Source organism: Solanum verrucosum, unplaced genomic scaffold (genome assembly GCF_900185275.1).
Source record: "Solanum verrucosum unplaced genomic scaffold, falcon-dt-bn FXZP01000278.1, whole genome shotgun sequence".
Classification (NCBI taxonomy): Eukaryota; Viridiplantae; Streptophyta; class Magnoliopsida; order Solanales; family Solanaceae; genus Solanum; species Solanum verrucosum.
Window position 1 is genome coordinate 6,226,098 of NW_026020332.1, and position 22,409 is coordinate 6,248,506.

General features: G+C 33.3%; 2 protein-coding genes across 2 annotated transcripts; one reads left to right on the plus strand and one right to left on the minus strand.

Moving 5' to 3' along the window:
- The first annotated feature begins 8,877 nt into the window (after window positions 1–8,877).
- On the plus strand, window positions 8,878–20,514 carry LOC125836192 (SNF1-related protein kinase catalytic subunit alpha KIN10-like). Its single transcript, XM_049515295.1, is given in 11 exon segments — window positions 8,878–9,098; window positions 10,465–10,658; window positions 11,240–11,424; window positions 11,513–11,695; window positions 14,860–15,000; window positions 15,585–15,770; window positions 18,079–18,168; window positions 18,241–18,324; window positions 18,552–18,689; window positions 19,167–19,409; window positions 20,153–20,514. Coding segments are annotated over 10 exon segments (1,554 nt in total). The 5' UTR covers window positions 8,878–9,098; window positions 10,465–10,468; the 3' UTR covers window positions 20,267–20,514.
- A 241-nt stretch (window positions 20,515–20,755) lies between these two features.
- On the minus strand, window positions 20,756–21,883 carry LOC125836728 (ethylene-responsive transcription factor ERN1-like). Its single transcript, XM_049515943.1, has one exon. It carries the CDS (start codon window positions 21,881–21,883, stop codon window positions 20,756–20,758), a length of 1,128 nt encoding a protein of 375 aa, XP_049371900.1.
- Between the last annotated feature and the right edge of the window lie 526 nt (window positions 21,884–22,409).

A 22,409-nucleotide genomic window follows, 5' to 3' on the forward strand; every position in this document is an offset into this window, starting at 1 on the left:
TTTCCAAATCAATTCATTTTCCTCAAATTTAAGGAAAATGGCTTCCCATCAAATCTTAAGGAAAACATTTTCCAAAACTCTCTTACAACTTCAAATTACAATTTTTTTTGTTGAAAAAATCAATTTATTTTAGTATAACTTATATAAATCACATAGTGTAAGGACCTAAATTACATTCTATACCTACTCTTTTTCAATTTACAAAAATCCCTCAAAATTATTGCTATCCGGATACATTAAAACAAAATCAGTTAGACTTTTAAAGGAAAGAGAATATAAAATTGATGTGAGTTCCCCAAATCACGCTAATCTAGTTAATTTCAATCTCTCCCAAATCCTAAAAGATTCAATCAAATCAAAATTCAAATTTTTTTCTCTCAATTCTCTTCCAAATCCGCGCAGATTCAATTCAAAATTTAAATTTTCTTCTCTCAATTCTATTCCAAATCCGTCTAGCTTCAAACAATTCAAACTTTGTTCTTTCAATTCTCACCCAAATCGTAATAGATTGAAAAAAGTCGAAAACAATAGCTGATTTTATTAGTATGCGTATCTACAAATTTGGATAATTAATACATTGGTCAATGGATCAATCAACTAATTTCTGTCCATTGTTAATTGTGCTTTCGTGTTATAGTATCCAGGCTCCTCTTAAACGCTTATGCAAAGATGTTAAATTTCTCATATATTAGTGCCACCATATTTGGAAGGAAAAAAATTAAAGGAATATTTTAAAATTCAGGTAAGGTGTGAATTTTGCAGTAGGAGGGGAAACATTACTTGATTTTGCCTACTTGTTGGACAACTGGGTTGGTTAAAAAGATATGATCTTCTTTTTGCAAATTTCCTTCAGGTAATTGCCGTCCATGTTGGTGCTATGAAATTATTCATGTGTATCCTCTATGCATTGAAACAACGTATAAAAAGGTTGAAGAGATACATAGTTTTGATGGATACATGTCTGTGTGGTTATTGCTATGTATTAGATACATTTAGTATAAATTCAAATTGACGTATCATGTCTAAAAAATTAGTGCATGATATATTACTATTTATGTATCTTATTTTGTATGAGAAATATTGTATTTTATAAAAAGAAACACATTATACATATAATTATTCTAAATAACATTTTTTTGTGTGGGATACAAAAAACAGTAGTGATCAGTTGATACATATAATGATATATGTAATAAAGTTTGAAAACTATTGAATTTGATATATATTATGTATCATACACCTATCAATTAATTTGATACACAGTGCTTTAGCTACAAAACATTAAGGTTTATGTATCAAGTGTATTTATTGAGATTGATACATTATTGTTTGGTAATTGTTATGTATCAGATACATTTAGTATGAATTTGAATTTACATATCATGCCTAAAAAATTAGTACATGATATATTATTATCTATGTATCTTATTTTGTTTGAGAAATACTATATTTTATTTTATTTTTAAAAACATTATACATGATAAACACTAATTGAATATTCAACAACATTAAAGTTATGTATCAATACCTTAAATATGAACATGATACTTTGCATAAAACAAAAGCTATTGTAGCAGTGGTGTATCGGATCAGTGATAACACTAAAAATGACTAATTTAAGAATCAAAATAAGAGAGATACATTGAAAGTAAGCCCAAAAAACTAAAAGATCGAACCAACGGAATGAAGTGTATCAAGATCGCAATTAGAAATTCCTGGAACCATTTCAAATGCACTCCAAGATAAACTATGTGCATTAGCAAGGTTTTTCTGCCTCTCTTCCATAAAGAGATCAGGAGTAAAAGATTCGTAATTTTTTAAGATGAAAAAATCAAAAAATCAAAAAATCAAAAAAAGAAATCAAAAATTGAAGTGGATGAAAGAAATATATCTCTTGAATAACTTGAAATCTTTTATTGGAAAGAGAAAAAAATTGAAATTCAAAAATAGATTAATGATAGTAACTGTGGAGATATTTGTGGAGTGAAAAAAGGAAGGAAAATCATGGTTAAGAGATTTCAAATTAATGTATCCAAAAAAAGAAATGATGAGAGCAAAAAAAGGGAATTTTGATATTTTTTGAAATGGTAGGGAAAATAAGAAAATATGATAATAAATGAGGTGTAGTTAGGTAATTTTTCCTTTATTTTATCCCTACCGTCAAACCAGTCCCAGCCCCCACGCAACCACTCCCATAAAAAAATAAAAATTTAAAGCTTATTTTTTAAAAATGTTTTTAACTTCAATTTTTTTGTTGCCTCACCCTCACCCCTACCCCCAGCCCCCTACTGCCACCCCCCACCCCCCAAAAAATAAATTAAAAGTTATTTTTAAAAAATATTTCTAATTTCAATTTTTTATTTTTTTACCCCCCACACACCCCACTACCAGCCTCCCCACCCAAAAAAAAAATAAGTTTATTTTTAAAAAATATTTTCAACTTCAAAATTTCATTTTTTCACCCTACCCTCGAACCACCCACCAACCCCCAACCCCCCAAGAAAAAAATTAAGTTTATTTTTAAAAAATATTTTCAACTTCAAAATTTAATTTTTTCACTCCTAACCTCGACCCTCCCCCCACCCACCCACCACCCTACCAGCCCCCCACCCCCAAAAAAACATTTTGAGTTTATTTTTAAATAATATTTTCAATTTCAAAATTTCATATTTTCACACTACCCTCGACCCCCACCCCTCAAAAAAAAAATTAAGTTTATTTTAAAAAGATATTTTCAACTTCAAAATTTCATTTTTCCACCCCTATCCTCGACCTCACCCCTCACCCCCACCCCCAAAAAAAATTTTAAGTTTGTTTTTAAAAAATATTTTCAACTTTAATTTTTTATTTTTTCACCCCTACCCTCAATCCCCCCTCCAGCCCCCCTACCAGACCCCCCCCCCCCCACACACACACCCACCCAAAAAAAAAAATTAAATTTATTTTTAAAAATTATTTTCTACTCTAGCAAAAATATAAGATATTTCTCAAAAACATTTTTCATTCATAAACCAAACACTAAAAATCTTTTCCGGAAAATATTTTCTACTCATCAACCAAACATGAGAAAATAAGTGAAAAATCTACTTGTTTTCCAGGAAAACATTTTCCTTCATACCAAACACACCCTATATCCAACGTAATTTTAGGGCAAAGGGGTGTTGCTTGACACCCCTTGGATAAAGGTGTGTCCTCCCCTGACCACCACGGTACCACCCTGATCTCTACTCCTAGTATAGCTAGCTCATACACCCACAACCCCACTCTAATATAATATTTGCCTAAATTATACATGAATGTTTTTTGAGATATCTCTTGACTTTATCAAATTCAAAAAATACAAGTTAAAAACATTTAATTTTTTAAGGAAACTATTCATAATGTTGATGTTCCTCCTTCTCAATTGGCAATATTTTGTATACGAAAATGGCAAGGTTTCATGTGAGATTGTGTAATTATTAGGTAACACATAAAATAATGAATACTTTGTGTTATCTTTTACTAGATAATTACTACTCCATCCGTCCAACAATAGTATTTTGGGATGTCCAACGATACTTGTCCAACTTTATGAAATGGATAATTTTACATTTTTAGTTCGTAATTCATCCTTATCATTAATTATAGTCATTTTCCTATTACATATTTCCAAGATATTATTTTTTATTATATTCAAAGGGTGATATGATAAAATTATTCTTCTTTTATAGTTTCTTAAGAAGTGTACAAAGTCAATAGTACAACTATTGTTGAACTGAGAGGACTATAAAACTGTAAGATTTGTCTCATTGGACAACTACATGTGTATAAGCCTATGTTGGATTAAGTTCCAAATTAGGAATATTGGATAATGGGCTTTGTTAGCCCATTACTAGAGATCCATATACAAACTAGAATATGGGCCAGTGGGTTGGCCTGCTTTTAATCTGTTTCTGACCTGTCACATCTTGCTGACAGGTGACTTTCTTATGGACAGAGACATTTATGGTCATTTTGGGTGGAACTGTTGATACTGGATGGTCCAAGAAGCTTAAAAGATGTTTTTTAGCCTTTAATAATTTAATTTCATAGCCTTTTTTTTATATACAAATTTTCATATCAAATACGATAAGACTTTATAACTATAGTTTCAGTAATTATGCTCCATAACTACAGTTTTGTTTGTTATGGAGGTTGCGGTTTGTATATTTCGCTTACAAATATACAAACATAGTAAATATATAGAAATGGAAGTTGCGGTTTGTATATTTCTCTTGTCGTTTGTATATTTCACTTGCGAATATATAAATAAGGTAAGTATATACAAATGATGTATTTATACATTTAGGATTTTTCAGAACTCCATTTGTATATTTCACTTGACAATATACAAATAAAGTAATTTATTATGATTTTTTCATAAATCGTATACAACTAGCTAGGGTAAGAATATACAAATTCTGAAATTATACAAATCCTAGATTTATACAATCAGGAATTGAATTATACAAATCCTAGATTTATTCAATTAGGAAACCGAATAGCAAAAAATCGAGAAACAGTAGCCACAAATTAAAAATAATCGAAACTATAGCTATATTACATAATATACTCTAGATGTTTGCCATTTCACATAATTTTCCCCCTTTTTCCAACTAATTTCAGCAATTGTTTATAAACTGTATTATTCTTGTATAGAAAATGTATCATGCATATAAAAATGGCATCATTGTTGTATAGACTATGTATTTCTATAGTATTTGTATAAAAAAATGTATCATTATTATATGTTTTGTGTATAATAAGTGTGTAACTAGTATCTAATGTATATACACTATTGATACACATATTATACCATTTTTATACATCATTTATATAGGACGACTATCAAAGAAAAAATAGAATTCGTCAAATTTTTATCTAGTAAGATCTATACTGAACGATCATAGAGTTGATCATTTTATTGTGTTTATATGAACTCCGAAGAAAGCATGTGCTTTGAATTATTGCTTAAATGTATTTCAATCTCTATGTCCCCACGATTTTGCTGCCATCAACACCATCTCCATCTCCATCAAAACTACAAATAAGAGGAAATAAAAGGGAAAAAATGAAGTTTTGTAAACATCATTGAAGAAAAATTATCTAGAGAAATTCATATGAAGAAAAATAAGTTGAAAAATAGTCGTTACTGAAAAAAAAAACACATCTTACTTCGTGAAATCCACGAGTAGTAAACAACAATAACAGAAAAAAACAATTAATTAATAATTTGATGAAAAAAGTAACTGACTTAAAGAATTGAGATGAAAGGTGGAACTAAAGAAGTGTTCTTATGTAAAATTAAAGCTTCTAATTTATGGGAGGGCTTGCATTTCTCTACAGAGAAAAATTGAAGCTCAACAAAGAAAATGAAAAAGGCACAAGTTATATAGAAATTAAGTTATATGGCATAAGTTGTAATTTGTATGACTTAATTACTGTAGGCATAAGTTTTGAGAACTTTTGTCTAGCTCTGCATAAGTTTTGTATGAATTAAGTTATGTTTATTATAGGGATAAGGGTCTGAAAAATATTCAACTTTGGTCGGATTTGATGTTGCGATACTAAACTTTCACAAGGACCTATTACCTCCCTAGACTATTTAATACCATATTTTTTAACCCCTGTACTATTTAATAATGTATTTTAAAAGTATATATGTGCACACGTGGACACATTACTATTAATAATTTTGCATTATTTTTTATGTCCACATGGGCAAATATATATGTTTAAAATACGATATTAAATAGTCTAGGGAGGTAATAGGTCCTCATGAAAGTTTAGTATCGCAAAAGCAAATTCGACCAAAGTTGGGGTATTTTTCAGACCCTTATCCCTTTATTATACTCCCTCCGTCCCATTTTATGTGGCACTATTTCCTTTTTGGTCAGTCCCAAAAAGAATGTCACATTTCCTTATATGGTAAATATTTAAAGGTATAATTCATTTTTTACCCTTGTTGGTCCCACTTAATCTTAAAATAATACTCCAATACATTTATGAGGAGAGAAAAAAGCAAGTCTACTTTTTAAAGGGCAATTTGGTAAACATTTCAAAGTCTTCATTTATTTCTTAAACTCCATGCCCGATCAAATGTTGCCACATAAAATGGGACGGAGGGAGTAATATAACTTGTGGGTTTTGAAATCGAAGTTATTATTTTTTTTTTGCACAAGTTATGTTGAAACTAAGTTATGCATGTTAGATAAAAGTACTACAATATCAATACTAGACATGAATTATCAAACATTAATCAACTTTTTATAAACACGTTGTCATACAAGCAATTGCCTTGAAAACGATTCTGATATGACAAGGATACAAATTATTGTAAAGTCATAAATTATGTTAAAATTAAGTTATACATGTTAGAAAAAAGTACTACAACATCAATACTAGACATGAATTATCAAACAATAAATAGTTTTTTTTATAAATATATTGTCAAATAAGTAATTACATTAAAAGCAATTTCGACCCGACAAGAATGCAAATTAAGCCGATCGCACCCATGATTCCATAATTACTACAAAATATGTGCACTCCCAGGCCCTAGCTAAAAGTTTGAAGTTGGCAAAAAATGATTCCCCATAAAATAAAAATAAATATTTGAGATAATGAGAGAATTGATGTCTCTTAAGTTAAAAGAATTATGCTTCTAGATAAGCACATACCTACATTTTCATCTATAAAAAAAAAGTAAGAAGCCTAATATAATTAATATAATAAAACATTGTTCTTTCTTTAGAGATAAAATGTCATAAAAGACAAGTAACTTCAAATCTTCTGAAAAGTCAATATCTTTTCATTAACAAAGTTACAAAGTATAAAATCTTAATTTGAATGAATGTGAATTATTTATGAGAAGTAACTTAATTCTTGCACTCCACATATACTTACGAATTAGAAATGTTGCACAGGAGAGTATAAGATGTTATTCATTAATTAATTGCATAACGAAAATGAATAATATTAAAAATCTCCTACGAATGCAAAGATAAAAGTACAAGAATAATTAGGGGTAAAATGAAGGAACTTGTACTTAAGTATCAGTAACTTCTAATTTGAATTAATGCATAATGAAATAAATTCACAAAGTGAAGTATTTTTTAACTGAATAGACACAAATTAAAATCACCACAACACATACAATATACTAAATTCTATGCAAATTCGTGATACCAACAAAGTATTTTTATGGTCTTGCACACACCTTGGATCTCATGAATGCTTTGGAAAGACAATTCAATTAGTTTTTTTTCCATAGAAGATGATCACATCTTGACACTCATGTAGGTGATTGCATCAAGTTATCTTGAAAAGCTATGGATATATAGTTAATTTGATGTTAACAATGAGGTATTGTTGATTTATTCATGAGTTTCATCGGATAAGAGTGTGAATAGAATTTTTAGCATAATTCTTGTATGTGTGAGAGATCAACTTGTACATTGAAGAATAACTGAGGACGGACATATGCAAGTCTATTGAGAGTTAAACATGATGATCCGATATGAAAAGAAAAGCCTCAAATGAGATTGCTATTCCAAATTTGGCATTTATTAATTTTATTGTATAAATTTATATTATTCTGAATTCTAAGTTGATTACCTTATTGAATACTTTTTCATTTCTAATTTTCATCTCATTAAATATTATTTGGATGTGTTCTTTTACCTTGTTGAGTGACTCAATTATTGCTAGCTATATTATTTTGATTACATTAAAGATGAGGAAGTTTTCTTGGCAAATTTATTTTGAGAATGATGTATTTTTTTTAAAAAAAAATTCACTGTCAGGAGTAAATCAACAATAACTTCACTATACAAAGTTCATATCAAAAATCCAAATCAAATTGATTGAAATAAACTTCATTGGACATAAACAATCAAAAAATCAAAAGTCAAGATTGAATTAATAATCTTTAAAGTAGAACCAAAGTATTAAATGCCAAAAGTTAAAATATGTACCCCTGTTCTTAATTACTTGTCTACTTTTAAATTAACACACCTATTAATAACAATTAATGACATAGTGAGATTATCATTTTACCCCTATTAATTATGAAGTAGATGAATTAAAAACAAAGATTTTCAAGAAGTTATATTTTTTTTAAAGTAATTAATTAAGGGTATAATAGGTAAATTTTTTTGTCATTTCTTGATTTGTCAAAATAGACAAGTAATTAGGGACAACCAAAAAAGAAAAAATGGACAATTAATTAGGGACAAAGGGAGTAGTATATATTGAGTTCGTTGCATTGGGTTTCCTATAGTTGATTATTTCTCGTGTGATTTGCTAATCATTGCATAGAATAAGAGTTTTACCCGTGCGCACTCAAATGATAGCAACTACGATTTTTCATGTCATAAAAATAAATAAATATGTATTATATTACATAATAGATACAAAACTCAAGGTTGCTAAATGAAAATAATGATCTAACTTTCTAAAGTAGCACATGTATTTGCTCTTCTTTAATTGCTATTTTTTCAAAAAAATTAAAATTGAACACATCACATCACATCACATTTTTTATATGGACCACTTTGGCCCAAAAAGGCACACTACTGGTTAGCTGTAGCAGATTCTGTGGAAGGAAAGGATCAAAGGTTTGATTCTGTCAAGACAACAATTTTTAGAATTGTAATCATAATTTATTTTAGGTTATAATTTATAATAAAACGTAGAATCTTTTAAAAAAAATGTTTAATTCTAGAACATAGAATCTAATTAATTAATCAAATTAAATTAATTAATTATTATCAATAATTAGTTTCTAGTATATTTTATCAGAAGGCTAAGAAGTTTTTTCTGTGAATACCAGGGGGAAAAAATTAACAAAATAAAAAATCAGTGAACTCCATTCTTGCGCTTCTGCAGCCATCCTTACCCCCCACCCCCCAATCTCCCCCACCCCACGACTGGCCTCAACTTCTTCCCCCTGTATTCCAGGAGGCCATTGCTACTCTCTTTCATCACCAAATGTTGAAGATAATCGCTTGATTTCCCAATTTCTCATCTTTTGTTGTTGAATTTCTTTAATCTGCTTCTTGGGGTTTAGCTTCTGCCAGGTGGGTTTGCATGTTTGATTTCTTTTTATTGGTAAAATGTATTTTTCTTGCAATATTTTTCAGATCTGTTCTTGCTAGGGTTTTTTTCAAGAATATGACCGGTTGGGGGTTAGATAATTGGGTAATTTCAAGATTTTGTTTTGGGGTTATGGGATTTGATTTTTTTGGCATTTAGGGTTATAGAAGGGGTGGGGTGGGGAATTAATTTGATATTTGATTATGGGGTTGTGAATTTCTCATCAAGTTAGCTCCTTTTCATTTTTTTAGGGTCTGGGTACTGTTTATTGAGAATTTCTCTGTCGATTTTTTGAGAATTGGAGAGATAAAATGTGCCAATTTTTGCACAAGGGGGTAATTGAAGCTTTGTGAGAGGTAGTGAGATCATGGTGCCTTAGGTTTGACTCCTCATCAGCATTTGGGTCTCTGTTTAATGTATATGTTGGTATTATTCTTACTAGTGTGTTAAAGAGGGTGTCTATTCATACCTGTGGGTGAGTTGTAAATTTTGGAAATATATTCCAACTTATTGGCAAAAAGAAATTAGTATAGGGAGATTACAATCCAATTACAAATAAGACATTACTGAAGATTAATTTTATTTGAAGACATTATTTATGTACCTTTTAGGCCTTCAAAATTCTCCCTCTTTAAGTTATCATGGAAAGAGAAAAGGTATACATGTTGTTTTAAAGATGCAATCTTTGGCACCCCCGCAGCACCGGCAAAGGGTAAATCGGTTCTTGAGTTCTAAGACGGACAAGCATTCAACGGATTCTTCAAATCCTAGCCACACCCGTCTCAACACGACATAGGTGTGGATCGGGTGTGGGATCCGCACCGGATTTGGTTAATTTACCTTGGGAGTACTTTGACTACATTTATGACCGAAAAGTTTTAGTTCAATAGCTTTAATTAATCAAAATATATTCTTTATATGTCATAATCTACATTTATTGGCATATCCCAGCGCCCGTATCCGTACTTGGATCCATACCCCCAAATTCTAAAATATATGTGATGATGAATCCGACTGTCAAATCCGCACCCGTATCAAATGCCCGCACCCGAATCCGGGCAACTTAGTGTTGTGCTTTCCGAGTATCTTGGCTTCCAAGGAAGAATCCATTTTGAAAATAATCTCAAATTTATTACTCACATCTAGCAATTAATTATGGTACTAGCTAATAACTTGTTGGAGGTAGCCAACATATTCTTAATGCTGAAGAATATAACTTTACCTTTCTAAAAAAAAATCTAGCAATTCTTTTTGAGTGTTATTACAGGCGGAGGTACCTTTTGGAGTGTTTTTTGTGCTTGTTCTAAATGATGAATGTCTAATTCGCCTCTAATTTTCTCGTATTGGTAGGAAAATGGATGGAACAGCAGTGCAAGGCACCAGCAGTGTTGACTCATTTTTGCGGAACTATAAGCTTGGGAAAACACTTGGCATTGGATCGTTTGGCAAAGTTAAAATAGCTGAACATACCTTAACAGGGCACAAAGTTGCTGTCAAGATTCTTAATCGTCGAAAAATCAGGAATATGGACATGGAGGAGAAAGGTATAGGAGTTAGGGAGTGCAGTCACATTTTCCCTTACTATCCAAAGTATATGAACACCGTTTCTCCTTTTTACCCCTAATTTTTAAGGTAAAAAAGGTAAGAAGTGGTGAGGTTGGAAGAAGGACAAACTGAATCTTGCAAGATGAAGATTGATGTTTAACCTACTGTTTGGCCTGTTTGTTGCCTTCATCATTCCTCCTCCATTAGCTTTCTTCCTTCTTATTTTGTTTTTTTTCTGTTCTATCTGATCTGGAACCTATATAAATGGATGATTAGATTGTCAATTGATTTGAATGTGGTTGAATTTTTCTTCTACTTTAACTTAAACGATAATCTTTGATTCTTTTTCACCCAAAAGTTGCATTGATTTCCATATATCAAATTTTTGTTCTCAAATCTCTAGGTGCTTGTGATTTGAATAGACTAGTGCCCAGTAGGATATACCTTGATGGAGGATGATTTTTGTTATCAATGATTAGCCATTGCTTGCTCTTGGTTCTAGTGTACAATTATATATATTTTTTCCTGTTTATGGATGTCTGGACTGTGTTAAGAGTTTTATATTGCTGACATTCTGCAGTCCGTAGAGAAATCAAAATATTGAGATTGTTCATGCATCCTCATATTATACGGCTTTATGAGGTCATAGAGACACCGTCAGATATATATGTTGTGATGGAGTATGTGAAATCTGGCGAGCTATTTGATTACATTGTTGAGAAGGGCAGATTGCAGGAGGATGAAGCTCGTAACTTTTTTCAGCAGGTGGATGTGCCACTTCCTTGCATGAGTTTTTTCATGCTGTTTAACTATTTTAAAGTAGTTATGGTATTCTAATTCTTCTAAAACACAGATAATTTCTGGTGTGGAGTACTGCCATAGAAACATGGTAGTTCATAGAGACCTTAAGCCTGAAAACCTCCTTCTGGACTCCAAATGTAATGTGAAGATCGCAGATTTTGGTTTGAGCAATATCATGCGCGATGGTCATTTTCTGAAGACAAGTTGCGGAAGCCCAAACTATGCTGCCCCAGAGGTACTGAAGCTTCTGATTCGAGTTAACAGCAATTACTTTTTTGTGGTTTTGCCTAACTGATTGAAAAAAGAGTTGTGATTGATCACAATACTTAGAATGTATGCTGCATTTTGTCTTGTCAGTATTTTTTTTCCATGCTTAATACATAGTTTAAACCCCCCCCCCCCTCTTCAAACGGCTGTGTACTCAACTCCCCTTTACACACCCCTTGACCATGGGAACCATTGGAGTGGGAAAAAATTCTTGAAATTGGAGAGAACTCAACAATATAATTTAACGGCCAAGAGGAGGAGAAGAAAACAATCCAAATAGTTCCCAGATTAGTTTTGTTTGAATGGATTTGTCTATTTCAAAGTGGGGGAAGAAGAAGAAGAATGTGGAAGAATAATATTTAATTATAATTTTTGATCTTTTGACAATTTTTAAAGTATTTTCTTTTTTTATATATTGTGAAATGTGTTGGTTGTGATTGGTGCGTGAAATACACTTATCAAAGGAAAGCGATGAAACATAAAAATGGTGTGTATTAGACATTGGGGTGTCAAATTCGGCCAAAACCCATTTGGCCCGCACATGTTTTGAATGGGTTGGGCATGGGCTACATTACAAATGAGTTATGTTTGGGTTCAACTCATCTTAACCCATGATAGAAGCTAAGCCCAAACTCAACCCATGAAGCAGCCCAAACTCAACCCATCATTTTTCATTTTTTTTTAAGACAAAGGAATCCCGCAGTCGCTATCCTTTGGGTACGCACATGGTAAAACCCCCGGTCCTATGCAATAGCTTGCAAACCACACATGAGAGGTAGCCCGCACTCGGCAATCCCGGTGCGACGAGCTCAACCCAGAAGGCAAACCCATTGCTTTTGCTGACAAGGGGTTTTGAACTTGAGACCTCCAACATGGAAGTCCCAAGCCCAAACCATTGGGCCATCCCGAAGGGTATCATTTTTCAAACTTCAATGTCAATAATTAGAGTTCAACTCATGATTATCCAAGATAAATGTAAAATTTTGAAGATGGTATTATGTCATCATTTAGATTATCTTAATATTTATGACATTTATTTTTTTGACCTTTTCATTCTATTAATAAAAGAAGAATGTCACTATATGGAGATTTTATGCAACATATAATAATGATGATTTTACTTTTTCCAAATTTTTCTCAAGTTTTTTGACCTTTTCAATGTCTTAATAAGAAAGGACTCTATTTACTTTCATTTTTTTTTTGTATATTTCCCTGTTTTATTAGATTTTTGTTTTTGGCCAAGTCAGATTAGAATAAATTTATTAATTCGAAGTTTATACAACTATTAAGATTGAAAATGTCAGGAATAGATATATGTTCCATATTGACTATAATGATAATTACCATCAATATTTTAAATGTCGGATATGATAATTAATATATTTATTTGCTGGGATATGAACGAGTATTTTTTTCCACTATTTGTTAAGAAAATTAATTGAAGGAGTTGCCTCTTTAGAGGGTGTTTGGATTGGCTTAAAAGTCGGTCAAACCTACTTTTAAGTCAGTTTTAGACTTCTGAAAGTAATTGACAAATATAAAAAATAACTTAAAATAAGTCAAAAATGACTTAAAATAAGTTAGGAAGTGTTTGACAAGGTCAAAAATGACTTTAAAATGTCAAAAACCAAAAGTAGGCCCCCCCCTATTTTTGATTTTTTGACTTAAAAGTCATTTCGGTTTAATCTTTTATTTTTTACTTAAAAACTACTTTTTTTAAGCCAATCCAAACAGGCTCTTAGGCAATTCTATTTTTCGGTACAGACTTACCCTATAGGGTAATTTTGGTAAAAGAAAGAGAAATAATGTCTACTTTTTTTACTTCTTAAAAAACATATTTTTGTTGGACAAGTTTATCATTCAATTATTTTTCTAATATTTAAAATTTTAAAATCAACATTAAATCTTTACTAGTTTTACTAGTTTAGATTTATTTTATTCCTTCTAATGAGTATCAATTTGAATAGGAATCAATTATGATTTTTACACCAACAAGGGTTGTGGTGGAGTGGTAAGTACTCCTTCATTTTTAACTGAAGGTCTTGGTTTCGAGGCCTCCTTGGTATGGAGTCGTTTTTGTTTGGGTGCACTGTATCCCCAATGTGGGACTTTCCGGCACAAATCCGAGTTTAGTTGGGCTCCAATGCGGGTACCTGACACCGGATGGGAAACCAAAATAAATAAATATGATTTTTACACATTAGTATTAAATGCAAAGATACATAAAGTTTGTATGCATTAAATAGGATTTTGACCAATTATAGTTTTGTCCCAAATTAAAAATCTACATATATTTTAAATGTATATTCATCAATAGAATTGATGTCAGACATAAACTAATCATTTGTTTAAATACTCAATTCAAACTACAAACACCACAAAGGAAAAATTCCAAATATTTCTAAATTGTAACCATTTAGGACTAACTTTTTACCACAAGTAATAGGTATGGAGATCTGTTTGTGGATATTCGGTTGAGAATGTTTATTGATATCTTTAAAAGGAAAGAACAAAACTTATATCAAGTTGGGCGGGTTGGGCTGTGGCAAGGGGCAAATGTAGGCCCAAATTATGGTGCACGTGAACCCATGGTCTCTCTGCTAAATTATATATTTTTTGTACATATTCTTGAATTGATCTAATATTATCTGTTGACTCTCATACTCCAAAAAAATTGAATGGTGTATTTGGTTGAATGTTGAGTTTTTTACCCCAAGGTTTAGGGATCAATTCCTACTTACTACTCTCTTTTTTCTCTTTAATTTTTGAAGTTGTGCACCCATGTTTTAGAAATCCTAGATCCGCCTCTGACTATGACTCATCGTTTAGCTCATCTTGACCCAACTCATCTTAGCCCAAGTAGGCTATGGGCATGGTTGAGCAAATCACCATTTATGGATTCAACCCATCTTAGCCCAAACAACCCATTTGCCACCCCTTAGGCACACTTTCTGGAAAGGTTTGGTGTGTAAAGTTATTCCCATGGTTAAAGGGGCATGTAAAATGGATTTGGATACAACCTTGGGGGGTAAACTATGTATTAATCCCTTTTTCCCTTTAAAAAGTGCTTTTTATGCTCATTAAATTCTTTTTTTTTTTGATAACCATTAAATTCTCTGTTTCTCTCTGTAGGTTATATCAGGTAAATTGTATGCTGGCCCTGAGGTAGATGTATGGAGCTGTGGTGTTATTCTTTATGCTCTTCTCTGTGGCACCCTTCCATTTGACGATGAAAACATACCCAATCTTTTAAGAAAATAAAGGTATATTTTAGTTTACTTGAAATCCAGCATGTTAATGTTGATCCTTCGTTCAATTTTATCCTATATTGATTTAGCTACCCCTTGGCTTGAAATTATGTGTTCCCAAATCTGCGACCTGATTGTAGTCCGACTCTGTTTCATGTTGGCATTCAATTCTATTTGGTGGGTAAATGACTACAACTTTTGGCCTCATATCCTAATTTTCATTATTGGATACATAATAAGTCAGATGTTGTGTGGGTAGCTCCACTTTTCGTTGATGAGGCTTGAGTATGTTACTGATTTATTCCATTTTACTATGCTGGTCAACTTTTTGTTTTCCAGTTCTGCCCTTCCAAATGTATCATGTCCAGGAAAAAACAAAGATTGTTTAGATCTGCTGGGACCCAATCTCACCCTTTTTTGTTGTTTTGGATAAGTGGACATGATGTGAAATGCCAAATGGAAAAGGAAAAAGAAAAACGATTCTCCATTGGAATGAATTTATGCTCCCTGTCCGTTCCCCAAAAAAGGGAGAGATTAGTTGATACATTTATTGAATCCATTGGGGTTGATCGCAGACAATTGCTTAACTTTATATCAATTTGTCTTTAGGGTGGAATATATACTCTGCCCAGCCATTTATCAGCTGGTGCGAGGGATTTGATTCCAAGGATGCTTATAGTCGACCCGATGAAGCGAATGACTATTCCTGAGATTCGCCTGCACCCTTGGTTCCAAGCTCATTTGCCACGTTATTTGGCCGTACCTCCACCAGATACAATGCAACAAGCCAAGAAGGTTAGATTGAATGTACATTTGACTTATTAATGATTAGTTTTTTTGCGCCTTAATGTTTCACATGCAACAAGTTATACATGGCAGGATAGAAATTTTCCCCAGCTTTTACTTATTTGCTATCCCATATAAAAGGCACTAAAGCAGTATTCTGTTGATCAAACACAACTTATTTCTTGATTGTAATGCGATGGAATCACTCTAGGCGATTTCCTATCTTCTTTTGCATCTTTGATTGCCTTAAATGGTAGATTCTATTTATTTAACCTACAACATCTTTCTGTCGCCCTCCCCTGCGCCCAGGTAAAAGAGTGAAAAAGAATGATCAGAATTGCTCATATATCATGAGCCAGCTTGTATAATTTAGGAAATGTTGCAAGTACCTAAACAATGGGGAAAGTTTATGATTGCTGTGGAAGTTCCTGTCATCAGAGCCTCAAAAATCTTCCTTTTTGGTAAAAAGACATCGTAAAAATAAATTAGAATAAAGACATTAAAAAAAATGATCAGCACTTTCCCCTTATGGCAAACACACAATTGTGCATCTTAAAGAAGGGTCAGATTTGTGATTTGTCTTGCTGTCACAACCATATCTTGTTGCGCTAGATATTCTCCTTCAATGTGTTGATCATGCTATCCTTGTTCACTCATCCAACCTTTTAGCTCTCTAACCCACTTTCATAAATATCACATGTTTTTATTTAATAAATCAGGATCCATTTGGGTCCTTTGAATAAAAAATAAAAGATTTAGTAGTTCTGACCTTCTTCACCCTTTTGTTTGTGATGAAGTCCCACTCTAGTTTTGTTAGTTGTACTCCAGGTCCATTATGCGAACGACACCAGATAAATACAAGCAGATAGTTCAACTGTTTATATTTGGGAAGTGCTCCCAAGGTCCAAGGATGTGGACTTGTGGTCAATAAAGTGGGTGCAAACCTTGTAGATCAGGGTCTCCTAATCCCATAGAGACAAAAAAAACTTGTTATTTCGTTCCTTATGTTTGAACCCTAGTGATAAGAATCGGGTTACTTGAATAAACAAGAAAACAATGCGAAAGCGAAAATACTAAGATTAATGACAAGAAATTAGAGCGAAATTTGAGAATAAAATCCCCAAATTCAAAGTAGTTCTAAGAATCCTAATTGATCTTAGTGTTTAGAAATTAGCAGATTAAAGCTAATTTATGATACTAATAGAGTCAATTCAAGAACTTAGATCAAATAGTGATCTAGACCTCTATTTCGAAGAAATTAGAGACAATAATTAGTATATGACTGATTACCTTCTTTAATTTACGAATAAGAGCCAAAGATATCAAGTTAAAGAATTAATCTTACCTCTTAAAGAATTGTTCTTAAAAGGTTGTAATCCCCAATAGCCATACACAAAGGTGTAAACTGTAAAGTAGAGAAATTCTCAATTAACAATGTTGTCTATACAAAAATAATAAAATCTACCCCTATATATTGGGGAAAAACTATCCCAAATAGAATTGGATTAGAATCTACTTTTATGGAAATAATAAACAAAATCTAACTAGGAAACTTTAAGCTAGGAAAGCATATAAAAATTATACCAAAAATTCTTCCCCAAAGAAATAAGGAAAAGTTTCCAAATTTGACCAAAACATGTGGACCCTTCCCAAGTCACTTTTATGCGACTCTTTCCCCCCTTTTGGGTGAGGATTTTGCTCATTCTTTTGGGGAGAAATTTCAGCCGCATGTGGGCTTCAATCTTCTTCCATTTGGGCTTGGACTTGAACCATAAAATATGCATAGCACTCAGTCCATTCTTTCTCACTATTCTTGGGCTTTTCTTCCATGATAAACATCTTCTTGATTTCCCATTGAAACCCTACAATCTTGGCTTGCAACTCCTTAGCTTGAGACCTTGACGATTGTCTTCTTAGGGCTTCTACAACATCATCCTTGTCCATGGAGCTATCACCTGGTGCTCAGAGTTATCAGGTATGTGCTGGTGGAAGGTAGTAGGAGCCTAGTGAGATGCATGCAAGCTGGCATGGATACAATTGTTGGCCAAAAGAATTGTATTTAGGAAATTTCTATATTCATTGATATGCTTGGGACGTTTTGGTGCATCACCGCATCTTCTTTGATTTATTTATTTATTTTTCCAAATGCTTCTTTTATCACATTTACTACAATTTGACTTGTATGGTTGTTGGGGTTGTCTTTGTGGTGACTTCATATGTTAAGTTTTTTGTATGACCTTACAGCTCTTAACATGGTTTCCTAAACCAGAAGAATTCTCATCTAGTCAAAATATCCTTGAAAAATATTTGATTGCAGATCGATGAAGAAATTCTTCAAGAGGTGGTTAAGATGGGATTTGACAGGAACAACCTTACTGAGTCTCTTCGCAATAGAGTTCAAAATGAGGTAAATTTTCGTTATCAGCCATCTACTTTTTTCCTGGATTGCCCTTTTCCCTCAATTTTAGTTGTATTTCAGGGCACTGTTGCGTACTATCTGCTCCTGGACAATCGCCATCGTGTTTCCACTGGCTATCTTGGAGCTGAATTTCAGGAGTCCATGGTGCGTCTTTGCTTGTTTTTATTGAATAAAGCTGCAGTTTCGTTCCGTCTGCTTTCTTAAGAAGGAGCCAATTAGTTCGCCAATATTTAATGAGTTTCTTGTCCATAAATATGTTACAGCTTTATGACAGTCACCGAGTTCATCAACATTAAGCTTGGGTATATAGTTGTGGTTGATTTTTTTGCCGTTAAATGTGTTTAATTGGATGTATAAACATGCCCTTACAGGAATATGGTTACAACCGGATCAATTCTAATGAAACCGCTGCTTCCCCTGTTGGTCAATGCTTCCCAGGAATAATGGATTATCAGCAAGCTGGTGCAAGACAGTTCCCCATTGAAAGAAAATGGGCTCTTGGCCTCCAGGTTGGTTTGCTGCCTCATGCAAATAACTAACTTTGCTCTCTCTTTTATTTTTCGTTTAAATAAGCTAATCGTTGGACAGTCATATGACCCTGCTCCTCTACCTTCTCTTACCCCCCTAGACCGAAGCCCTGGGGGCTGGACATTCATACTTATTGATCAAAGAAATATGCAAATGGATATTTATGTTAACATGTGAGTGGAGGGAAGGGCCAAGTACGAGACCTTTGTTGTTATTTTTATGATGGAAATTGAAGTACTGATAATCATTGAAAACTTCCGTGATCCTATTTTGTATTCAATCTGATTAACTTTGAAAACATCTTGTCAATTCCATGTATAATAAGTATAGGCTCATGCACGTACAGCCTCTGTTAATTTGATGGGTTCTCTTGTGAAATTTTCTAGACAATTTGCTTCTAAATTCTGTTCAACAGTATGCTATACATAATAAACGCCTTTTTGTTTTTTTTGCTACAGTCTCGAGCGCATCCACGTGAAATAATGACTGAAGTTCTGAAAGCTCTGCAAGAACTGAATGTATGTTGGAAAAAGATTGGTCAGTATAACATGAAATGTCGATGGGTTCCTAGCGTACCTGGTCATCATGACGGCATGGGTGTTAATTCCATGCACGGGAATCAGTTCTTTGGAGATGATTCATCCATCATTGAGAATGATGGGGACACAAAATTAACAAATGTGGTCAAGTTTGAAGTTCAGGTAATGAAAAATTTCATGGATCATACATCTAGTTTCTGTCTAACTTTTTCATACAGGAGTACATGAATGTTGCTTTGGCCTTGAGATAGAGTTTAGAGGGCACACTTGTATATCATGAAAATAAGAAAAGCTTTAGTAACATGGTCAATCTTAATGACATGAACAAAGAATTGGGTGAGAAAGTAGTTTGCACTAGCAGTAATGAAGTATGTTGCACATAATTGGTGGAAGTCTCACTTGTATGCCTGTATTCTTTCTAAGTGGATGTCTATATCTATTTTATCATATATAGGGGCAGGATTTCAGCAACTATTAATCTGTATGTATCCCAAATTTGTAGCTTGCTTGTTCTTGATGCTTGCCAATGTGTTTTAGATGCAAATCTTTGGAAAATTACTTTAGGTTGGTTTCAACATTTGAATGCATATGAATTGGTCCTTGTTTAATCTGAAGAAGATAAAGTGTTACTTCTTTGGTGGTTTCATCACTTCTGTCCAAAACCTTAGTAGACAAAGTTACCCGATATTTGTGTTGGTAAGAGGTAGTAAGTACCTGTTGGAATTAGCCGAGGTGCACACAAATTGGCCTGAATAGGACAGACTAATGAAAAAAATATTCCTAATTGGTCCGTCTTTCAGAAAGCAATAGAATTTCTCTGTTCTTTGGATCTGCTGTTTTTGTGAGTCTTGCACAGCTTGTATGGTTCTGAAATTTTATTTGATGTTTGTGTTCTTTTCGTGCAGCTTTACAAAACCAGGGAGGAGAAGTACTTACTTGACCTTCAGAGGCTTCAGGGTCCACAGTTCCTCTTCCTGGATCTCTGTGCTGCTTTTCTTGCTCAGCTTCGAGTACTTTGAAGTCTCTGAAATAAGGAGCTAAGTTGGAAAGCTCGTGCTTGTATATAATTGGTATACCAGCTCAGTTACTGCTTTTTGTTTTGTTAACAAATTTCACCCTGCTTGGTCAGAGGTGCCTAGCAACTTTTTTTTTGTTGATTCGCTAGGAGATCTAGCTCACTCTCTTTTTTAATGTTTCTTTTAAACGTTGTCAGTGTCTATGGAATTTCAGTTACCTACAGTTTCTACTTACAGATTGAACTGCAAGATGCGCGCGAGGTCTCTCTTTGACCCATTTACTGTTAGGATCTAATTTACTTCCCTCCCCCTCTTCTCCATTTGGAGTCCTACATGGATTTTCTTGTGTCAATTTGTTTCCTTTCTCTTAACTTGTTTGGAAACTTTGGACAATGAATTGACATTAATGTTTGTCTACTATATTTAAAAAGTCCCAACATAACATACAAATTGACACAAATTTTAAATGTACAAATGATTCTGTCAACATTTTCAACTAACGAAGCATATTGGTGGGAGATCAATAGAGCTCCAGAGGGAGAATTCACTGTCATAAGCACTCTCCATCGACGAAAATGCTACTTCTCCCGATGAATTCTCTTCATCCTTCTTCTCAGTCATTCCAACGTTGCATTCTTCATTTGCCCTCTCCTTGTCGAGGTTCCTTTTGCATGCATTTTGAAGCCTGGATAATTGGTCAGACCGCGTTAGGCCTCCAGATTTCATCTTCAACTTTAAACATTCTGTGATCCCATTGAAAGCATAAAGAGAAGCTGAAAACTTCCTCTCGTAATTCATCCTCCTCATTGCCTCACTTACCATTGATGTTTCTTCCCCAAAATCCATCCCCTGTTCCATTGTCTCCACCATTGATAGCTCTTCAGCTAAATCAAATGGTGAATAGTTACACGATCCAATTTCGTTGAGAAATTGGAAGCCAATGTTTGACTCTATTATATCTTCAACATCAGTATTAATTGCCTCTTCTATCTCTATAATCTCCGCGCTCAATCTCTCATAGTTATTCACAGGATGAAAATTCAATTCCTGATTATAGCCATATTGAACTATGCTTGTTAATTCTCTTGTAATTGCACTTATATTAGCAATCGCGTTGTTATCAGTTACATTGTCTTCAGGGTAATTGAGATAATCAGTATACGACAAATCTGAAAAATCAGCTACTGTGCTTCCAATTTTTTCTTGTTGCTTCTGCTGATGATGACCAATTTCAGCCAGAGAGGTAGAACTGGACGAATCGTCATCATTAGCAGCAGCAGCAGCTACGGATTTATTTCGTTCTCTGAGTCTGCTGAGAAGAAGTTTAGTGATTTTCGGAGGCAGAGCTGAAGTTGAAGGAGAAGAAGAAGGCCAGAAATTCGTGCGAGTATTGGCTCCACGAAGCAAACAAGCAGCTTCATCATAAGCCCTTGCTGCTTCTTCAGCAGTGTCAAAAGTCCCAAGCCATACTCTTATTTTCTGTATGGTGTCTTTTATTTCAGCAACCCATCTCCCTGATGGCCTCTGTCTAACTCCAACAAATTTCTTTCGAGCTCCGTTTAGGATGGCTGCAGCATCATGAATTTTCGTTAGTCCTTCAGCTTTTCTCTTCCTAGCCATTGTTTTTTGTGTGTATTCGATGTGCTTCTCTCCCTGGGAGAGCGAATGGGATTAGATACCTTATTGGTCCTAATCGTAAAAAATGGATATTAGGAATTGTGCGTAATAAACAAGAATGGATAGTTAGTAGTTTTTATACACAAGAAAATTGAGATGTCAATTTCATATTTTTATATGAACGGGCAAGGAATATCCTGTCAAATGGCAAATTATTAGAGTTGAAAGGTGCTTTTCCTGTTTGTTAAGACGCATTTGTTTTATTGCTTTGGCTTTGTTATAGCAACATATGGAGGACTATATTTTAGTATATACTACTAAAAATAAGAAACAAAAGGGATATACTGTTATTTAATAGATGGTTTGACCCAGCAAAAGAGTTTTTTTTTTTTTAATTTCGAGAAAAGAGTTAATTTATAGAACAAAAATCAGTGGCTGTGGCCTGACTTGGTCACTAGAATAAGTCCACTTGTTATTCAGTATGAAATGATTAATTCAGATTATGTCACTTGTCGATCAGTTCGATACA

What these genes read in the sequence shown, in the direction of transcription:
- LOC125836728 (XM_049515943.1), bottom strand. Translation starts at nt 21,883, where the DNA reads ATGGCTAGGAAGAGAAAAGCTGAAGGACTAACGAAAATTCATGATGCT.